The 9,436-nt window shown below is 30.6% G+C and overlaps 1 protein-coding gene across 1 annotated transcript in view; it reads right to left on the bottom strand.

The window, feature by feature from the left end:
* Positions 1-8,029: 8,029 nt before the first annotated feature.
* Positions 8,030-9,436, bottom strand: part of LOC111635976 (multidrug resistance-associated protein 4-like) — a 9,350-nt gene continuing 7,943 nt past the window's right edge. Inside the window, exons 5-6 of the mRNA XM_023381130.1 lie at positions 8,534-8,639; positions 8,030-8,467 (exon numbers count right to left, since the gene is read on the bottom strand). Coding sequence (XP_023236898.1) covers positions 8,291-8,467; positions 8,534-8,639 — 283 coding nt within the window. The 3' untranslated portion in view covers positions 8,030-8,290. The remainder of the gene's footprint in view (positions 8,468-8,533; positions 8,640-9,436) is intronic.

Below are 9,436 nucleotides of genomic sequence, written 5' to 3'. Positions count from 1 at the left end.
AAACCCACCCGTCGCCGGCCGTTTTCGGTTTTAACGACACTCTAGTTAATTAGGTTGGAAATCAATTATTTCTGAGTTATATTTTCTTTGTCTGGGATGTTTTTATAATTTTTATACAATTAATAGGTTTTATATTTCATATTTAATAATAATTTAAAAGTCTATAGACCTATATAAAAGCTAGCAGGTTAGCCAGCGTAGGTCAGTTAAAACATCAACAGCAAACATTAAGATTATTATATCATTTTGTACTTCTAACCTGTAAACACTATCATATTCTAGTGTGTAGTTTTAATTGTTAATATAATATTACATATTAGCATTTATGCCTTATTGTTAATTGTTTTACAGCAAACTGTTGTTATTTTATCAGTTGTTGTAACATTATTGTTATACTTTGTAACGGTGTGTTCTAATTATACTTTGTATATATACTCGACATGTAAAAACCAATTGCTGTTAGTACATAGTACATCCATGTTATTACTATCTATGTTTGTAAATCAACAAGTGTACTTAGTTATAAAGAATTGTCCTGTAAAATCAAAACATATAACTGAAATTTTACAATGATAATGTACTGTTATTTTATGTCTGTAAAACCAACTGACAAATATATTGTATTATAATACCTGATTATGCATTTTTCGACATCAGGTCATGTAACCTTGTTACATTAATAAATTTAAATGAATGAATGAATGAATGTGTAGTTTATATTTCGTTTATATAGTTTGTCTTTTTTTATTTCTTTTGATGCTAATTAGAGTATTTTCTTATGTGCATAGAAAGACGTTCGATATTTCGCAAAAACCCAAATAACTTCTATAATAGTACAGTAGAAACCAACTTTCTCAAGGTATTTTTTAACTGTCTATCTTTATTTGCATATCGTTTTTGCTCTGGGTTTATCATTATGATTATATCAACGCATTTCGATTATATTAGATTTGCTAACAGGTGGGTCTATTTCTTTTAACTGTAGCCGAGAAAAGCACAAAACTCTAGGCAGAATATTTCGATGTTGTTTTATTTAAGGGGATCGGTGTTTAACTTTACATTACTTGGACTAGTGAATTTGCTTAATCGTTTCATTATACTTCATATGTAATTGTTTCGTATTGTTGAATTTTTCTTTTATTTGTGGCCCTTATGCCAAAGTGGTATTTTTGATATGCAGCAACTGACTTCGTTGCTGCCTACCGAAAATGTGTAATGTTTTCGTGATAAAATATCAAAATAGTAGTAGCCCGGGACGCCCCCTAGTGGGCGTTCTTTACAAATTCCCACGAGTCACGGTTCCTATAACTTTTTTGTTCCTATCAATATGTTTTACAGCTCTGTTAAAGTCCCAATCGCGTCATACGGATCTATATTTCTATCTATTAAACATTCTAAAAAACTTTAAAATAGTTTAATTTGTTTATTTACCTTCGGTTGTAAACCCCCATTTTAAATGTTTCCGCCATTTTTTTCAACAAATTTCCCGTGAGTCAATGCGCGACTTTCACTGACTTGTGAATCACCGGATGTTGTAAACATGCGGCGCAAGGTTAATCTAGGCATATAATAAGGCAAGGCAAGGCATATAATAATTATTTATACTTTTCCGTGATATAAGTAATAAATTCATATCAATAAATTTGTATTACAAATAAAAATAATTTATTGTTAATTTAAAATCATTGCTAGGGCCCCTCTAGTGCCCTAGTGTCCGGTCGGACAGACGGGCTGACAGGCGTTCAATGGGTTGTATAGATAGATAATTATATAATTTACTATAAAGAATCCAATTAATTAAAATTATATTATCAAAAGTAACATAACAATTAAATATCGTATATAATTATCTATTATTGTTTTATTTTAAAATTTAAATGTAATAATTAACTTAAATTTAAATTTATTATTGTATAATTTTGTTTGTGATCTTATGTGCATTATAACTAAGCTGTTTGTGTTTTTGGGATATGGTATTGCTCCCCACATCAAGGAGTGTATCCGGTATGCATATTAAATAAATAAGTAAATTACAACATTAAATGAATTAAATTCAATTAATTCAAAATAATTTATATGTTTTCTGTTCCATATATTATTGGATTTGGGGTAATATATTTGTATATGAGAACGTAACACATTTTGAATCTACTGATATGAGATACCTCTCAGAAAAACTTTTTATGGAAAACTGGCCTCAATTTAAGTGTTAACAATGTTAAGAAGACTGGTATAACTCCATGTGGTCAGGCTGCTGGAGAAGCACGAACTGATAACCATCTACCAGTGTTTCACTGGTTTTATACACTTTGCCTTTGTTGGTCTGTCAATTGTTGTTAAACTTTTCTTTTGAATAATTAAGAATGATNTTATTAGATTTGGTTTTTAATGGCAAAATACACATAAAATTAAGAAACATGAAAGTATTTTTAACTTTATATGCCACATATAATAGAGAGGTTGCGGCCGACGTTTTCAACGCGAAAACGTGTACGTCGGACGTTCAGTGCCGTCTTCTTGTGAGTATAGAAGTTTGACAATGGAGTTTGGAACGTCAGTGGAATCATGCTCGACGTTCCAAACGCCATTGTCAAACTTTTATACTCACAAGAAGACGGCACTGAACGTCCGACGTACACGTTTTCGCGTTGAAAACGTCGGCCGCAACCTCTGTATTCACAGATGCTCCAAACTTTAACTTTAAACTCTAGTTCAGGTTTAAAATTTAAATGTAATAATTAACTTAAATTTAAATTTATTATTGTATAATTTTGTTTGTGATCTTATGTTCATTATAACTAAGCGTTTTGTGTTTTTGGGAGATGGTATTGCTCCCCACATCAAGGAGTGTATCCAGTATGCATATTAAATAAATAAGTAAATTACAACATTAAATGAATTAAATTCAATTAATTCAAAATAATTTATATGTTTTCTGTTCCATATATTATTGGATTTGGGGTAATATATTTGTATATGAGAACGTAACACATTTTGAATCTACTGATATGAGATACCTCTCAGAAAAACTTTTTATGGAAAACTGGCCTCAATTTAAGTGTTAACAATGTTAAGAAGACTGGTATAACTCCATGTGGTCAGGCTGCTGGAGAAGCACGAACTGATAACCATCTACCAGTGTTTCACTGGTTTTATACACTTTGCCTTTGTTGGTCTGTCAATTGTTGTTAAACTTTTCTTTTGAATAATTAAGAATGATGTCCCAACAATGCGATATATTTGCTCGGATATATCAGGCAGCCATCAGCAAAAAAACTGAAATTCGATTAACTAGCAAAACTACGGTGATAATAAGAACAGTAGATGATCCTGCAACAGAAAAAACTTGCAAATTTTGGACAAACAAACCGAACTGTGAAAATCGTTTATGCATCGTTATGAATATTGACAGCAGAGAAAATGACCACAAGATTTCTGACAACGAGGTTGTAATTTACGTATATGTAATCAGTCAAAGCGTTTCTCCAAACATTGATGCATCTATTTTGTACGAAAAATAGATATTCCTAAGTCTCGATATGAATGGAAAAATGTAACAAACAGTATTAAGGGTAACCAGTGAAATAGATAAAATCAAATACACATCAAATTGAAAACGTAATAAACCGGTTAAATATAAAAAGTTTCATGAAGGAATAACATAATTTTTCCTACAACTTTCGATCCATTCCATAACAGCATTATGGAGGAAGTAATAGAAATAGACTAACGATTGTTTTGGGAGCTACTGGGTTGAGAAAAAAGTTAATCCATATAAAATCGTAAGGATTGCCAGAGATTTTGAATATATTTTATGCTGTAAACTAATGGACATTGTATTCATTTAGCAACAGATAAGGGATAAAAGGTGATATTTTTGTAAAGGAAACTAACACAAAATTTAAGTATAATACAATTTGTCAAAAAGAAGATACAGGTGCTGTTTCACAACGTTACTGGACATAGAAAAAAATTTACAGAATGCTGCACTTTCTATTCAACATTATGCATTTACTATTTTCTATATTCTTGCTGAATGGTAGATTCTCAAATAATCGGTAGTCTTTAGGGGCAAAATAAAATTAAAAAGCAATAGTTAATGATAGGTCATGGAAAACGCTAATACATATACTTTTTCACCAGAAAACAGGTACACTTCTAGGATGTTCTTGATCAAATGAGTCTCTAAAGCTAATCCAATTGAATCAAAAACGGAAGAGAAAGAACACATTTACTTAATCTAATATAGATCAAATAATTATTACTTTTCAATCAGGTGACATTGATACTATAAATTAGCAAAGGACAACAGCAAAAACAGGAAGTTGTTTTTCTAACAGATCTAACAGAAAAAAGAAATTGGAGTTAAAGAATCAGAAATAATAAAAAGTGAAGAAATTATGGAAGCATATTTTATTGTTTTTACTATTCAATTTGTTTTCTATTCCGAAATCAATTAATATAACGAATATTTTGATTTAATCGCCGAACTTTAATAGCATCAACCTCTCAATAATCAAATCTTCTTGAAAAATCTCAGAAATTTTCGACAAAAAGCACAGGAGTTAATAAGCTTCAAACTTAGTAAACATAATCGTGATATACACACTAACATCCGTTCATACAAAAAAAACCCTTCCAGTTTATTGCATTTCTTGACATTTTAAGTTCTCCTGAGTAAAACTATTGAGGGGGGTCATTTTTGACTGATCTGCATACTTTCCTTTTGTTCTAAATAACAGAGTTGGGGAAAGTAAAAGTAAGTTTATTTTTGAAAAAGTTTCACCTTTATCCCAGAAAAAAAGTTACGTTATTAAAGAGTTCAAATGATTTTACATACCAGAAAAATGCACGAGAGAAAACCACAGCTGAATCCTATGGGTTACTCTCATGTGAGTATTTAAACTCTCTATTGAGAGTTTTAAAACTTAAAACATTATAATTTTTTCTCGTCTTTCATCATTATTTCCCTTTGTTTTCCAGTCTCCAGAAGGGCCTTTAACCTCGACTTTAAACATCACATCGATAATTGACTTTCCCTTCTTTCAAAGTCATCTCGAACAACTGCCAAACTTCTCCCCTCTCCCGAGGATAATTCATTTGCACCTTCGTGCCCAGTTACAGACTAATGTGCCAATTAACAAAAACCTCAAATCGTTATACGAGAGAGGGTAACTTGAAAGGTCACCGCAAGTGGAGTCCGAACCGAACCATTCCCCTCACTTATTACTTCGACTGATTTTAACGGTGATAAAAACGACCGAATAACCCACCAAACGTACAATTATTAATAAGGTTGCAATACATATTTTAACCTTAGTCACCTCCGCAATTTATTGCGTCAGTTTGGCAGTCTGTTATCGAATTTATGAGTTAGAAAGAGTAACAAGACGGGATAGCAAAAGTAATAATTCTACCGAAATGTTTATATTAATTGTCAGAAATCGAAACCTTCCCCGCCCAGTTAAACTTACGTGAAATTGCATCAGAATATTCCCCGAACTTATTCCCCCTCCGGGACGTGTAATAAAAGGGGTTGCACTTGAACCATAGCGCGGACAGCCGAAGAGAATCCGCCAGGCTCAGCGGACATCTCCATGCAGACCTCTACAGTTGCAGGCCCATAGTAAGACTCGAAGAAAAGAGAGAAAACTAGGAGACCTCAGCCGATCCGGGGACGGTTCGTAAACAATGCTCATACAGCGTCATACTGCGAGATCGGGACCAAGAGAGGTACTTGATCTAAATTTGATCCTCGCTCTTTCGTTCCTTGTCTTTCTCTCTAGTATGTATTACTTTAGGCTACTTGAATTTAATAGAATATGTTTTATAGAGACTTAGACGATTAATTTAATTAAAGTGTAAAGGTTTATTCAGTTATTTATCTTCATAAAAACATTTGAGTTAAAATAAACTATAAAAAACAGTTTAATAATAATATTAAGAAAAAATTTGTTACTGTTATATTAGAATTAAATTTGTATTTTTAATATACTTAAAATATTACACTACATTTAAAGCGATGGATTGTATGAAAATTGATAAATATATTACAATTAATTATTTCATATATTAAAAAAAGCTAGTAACAATTACTTCAATTCGATATAATTACAGTAGAGCGTCGATTATCCGAATCAATTGGGGACTATGGTTGTTCGGAAGATCGATGTTTCGGATAACCGATTATGTACGAAAAAATACATTAATTTTTCCCATCTTGACATTTTTCTCCGTTGCCTGTCGCTTCGCGTTGAATTTTCGTCGATGTTAAGCCTAACGAAGACTATTGTATCGTTAAAAATTAATTTTTTATTTTGTACGAACAAAATAAATATATTGAGAAATATAAAAACAATAAAAAAAATTATAATTCAGAAGTTAATTTAGTATCAAGAACGTACAATATTTGAGTAGCCCAAGACATATCCAAAAATTGCAGCGCCACAGCATTGGCGAAAATTTAAATTTGCCGATTGGAATTCTTTCGGATGATTGACTTTCGGATAATCGACGCTCTACTGTATATTTTTATAAAAATTAACAACATTTAGTCAAACTTTGCTGCAAATAAATTACAATTTACATTATTTCTAGTTAATTCAGTAAATATGTGACGAAATTAATTATATTAATTAGGTTAATCTCAACAGATAATTTTTTCAAACGATATCAGTATTAACTACATCCAAGTGTTTAAAGTCATCGAGTTCATTTGTGAAGTTTTTTTAAGTTACGTGATAAGAAAAATCAGTTTTTATAAATTAATTTATAATATTCGAGTTGCTTAAATAGGTCGATGTGTAATTATGAAAGACTTATTTATATAAAAAAAATTATTCTGTGTTTTCTTTATCATAACAAGGCTGTTTTTTGCCAAATAAACTCTATAATATACGTAATTTTACTTTAAAATAATATATATAGCCATTTCCTGCTTAAGATCATCGATTGCGCTGCAATTTGATAAAAATTGTGCACCTATAAATTTTCACTGTCGTCTGTCTGTATATTCTTATTCTCGAGAGCAGTGATATATAGAGATGAGCCTTATTGGCAGGATGGCCCGTTTAACTATACTGCAAACCGGAAGTCACGTTATTTTAATTCAAATGTGTTATGATGTTAGATACATTAACCGAAATGTGTTAGATACATTACTAGAACAACTGTATTGCTAAAGAAAACACGATGTACAAGGGTAAGCCACTACTAAATTGAAATGAAGAGCATATATGTTTACAGAGTTAAAATTATAGATAATTATACTACTTAAAATATACTCTATTATAAAGAAATATATAGGGGAGATCGGGGCAACTTCGGCATGCGGGGCAAGTTTGTCAAGCGCTTTTTTTTAAAAACAAATTAAAAGGAGACTTTGGTTATAAGTTAGGCAGTTGAGTTTTATTGATGGCTTGTTGAGTGTAGTGTTTTTATTGTTCTCCAACAAGCGTAGTTGAATTATCAAGCAAATTTTCATTTTCGTTGAATTCCATATAATATTTTTTTTCCATTTATATTGAATTGGCAGGTTTTGTTATAATTCCATGATAACGAAAGTTACTTTTCCTGTTAGAAGGATGTAACTTCAACTTATTCACGTGNACTTACACCACTTTCAAAATAAACGGTCCATATTACTAATTAACCTATTTTAATTCATCATCAAGTATTAATTACTTTTCGTATATTTAAAAAACATCATTTTCAAGTTCACTCCAAATAAAAAATTTTGTGCGGCTTTCACACTAAATAATCAAAAAGTCAATTTATTCCCTGACTTTCATTGAAAACGTTGATGAAATTTTAAACACCAAAAGTAAGATAATACATATTGAAAATATATTCAAAACATATTTATTTTTATTGTTGCTTATAACAATGATGCAAATTATTACTGAGATGCATAATTAGATTGATGTTTTCAATGAAACTTTTCCTCATAATATTTGTAAAAAAAGTCGTCATAAAATATTTCAATAAACGCATTTTTTCTTGTTTACATATTTTTAATCTTTAATACTTTTCTGTAAATAACCCATTCTTAATTTTTCTAACAACATTATTTAAACAAATATACTGATTACATTAAACTAATGTTTAACACATAAATTTAACAGTAGGAATCACAAATACTATTTAAGTTTTTACTAAACATTTTAACAATTCTATATCCTAAATGTCATGCAGAAACTGCACTTATAACAGATGATTCCGAATACAGGATAATATAAAAACAGCACGACATCCACAAAAAGTTAATACGTATCGAGGAAAATCCACTGTATTATAATCTCGTTCTTTCAATATATTCTTGAACATAATATTTATTTTTAGCAATTTTAAATAGCTCATTCATGGAAGGAACTCCCGAATTTTTTACCAAGTTATAAAAATTACCATTCACATTCTTCAGTAATTTATATGGCCTGTCAAATTCTTGAAGTTTTCCATTATCTAAAACCTAGAAGTTTCAAATGTGTAATTAAAAACTAATTGTTATTATTTATTATAAACAGAAGAAACTTACCAGTACTCTGTCCGAATCGATAATTGTATGTAACCTGTGGGCTATTGTCAACACGGTACACGATTTGAATTTTTCTCGAATTATTTTCTGTATGCAGGAATCAGTTCTTGATATAAAATAGATAATAATAAGTTACGAATCTATCTGTGCGTATATATAATATAAATGTCATAAAATATAATATTTTGTTTCGTAACAAATTTAAAACACATTACAACTTTACAAGTTGGAAAGTGAATTATTAATTTCCAACTTGTAAAGTTACAATGCTAATAAGAAGAATCGTCTATATAAAGTTTTAACTTTTTTTTTCCTGTCTTCAAGTTCTATTTATGAAATTTATTTAGTATTAGGCTATTGTAAATGATGGTATTGACGATGGAAAAAATTTTTAATTTATTAAAAAGAAAGTAAACTATTTTATGTACAAATTATTTTGCATGAAGAAGATAATTTTTATTTATAACAAGCTGCAAGGACCCGCTTCGCTGGGTTTTTAAAAAGTAACGATAGTAAGATTAAGATAATTACATTACAGCCAATCTTATCCGTTTTCACAGAATGCAAGAATTAGGTCTCCCGTTTCCAGACTAATTAGAGACCTGGTCCCGATTCTATTTCTGAACGTCTCCTGTTCACGTCAAGTGAAACGAACTGTTTTCAACGTTTCTGGAACGTTTACAATCGTTCTATAATCGAACCAATATTCGAATTTTATGTTCGAATTAAATTCGAACAAATTCGAACAAAACATTCGAAATAGAAAGCCACTTTCAACCACTTTCAGCCCCATATCTCCCGCACCCTTATAGCTATCGAGACGCAACCCCCCTGGTGCACGAATGGAGACTTGGGGCTACTACCACATACAAACACCATTCACGTGCGATGTGTAGTTTTGGC

This window comes from Centruroides sculpturatus, unplaced genomic scaffold (genome assembly GCF_000671375.1).
Source record: "Centruroides sculpturatus isolate CEXI.00-Female unplaced genomic scaffold, Cexi_2.0 scaffold880, whole genome shotgun sequence".
Lineage (NCBI taxonomy): Eukaryota > Metazoa > Arthropoda > Arachnida > Scorpiones > Buthidae > Centruroides > Centruroides sculpturatus.
The sequence above is the reverse complement of the archived record's forward strand: the minus strand, read 5'-3'. Positions and strand labels throughout refer to the sequence as shown.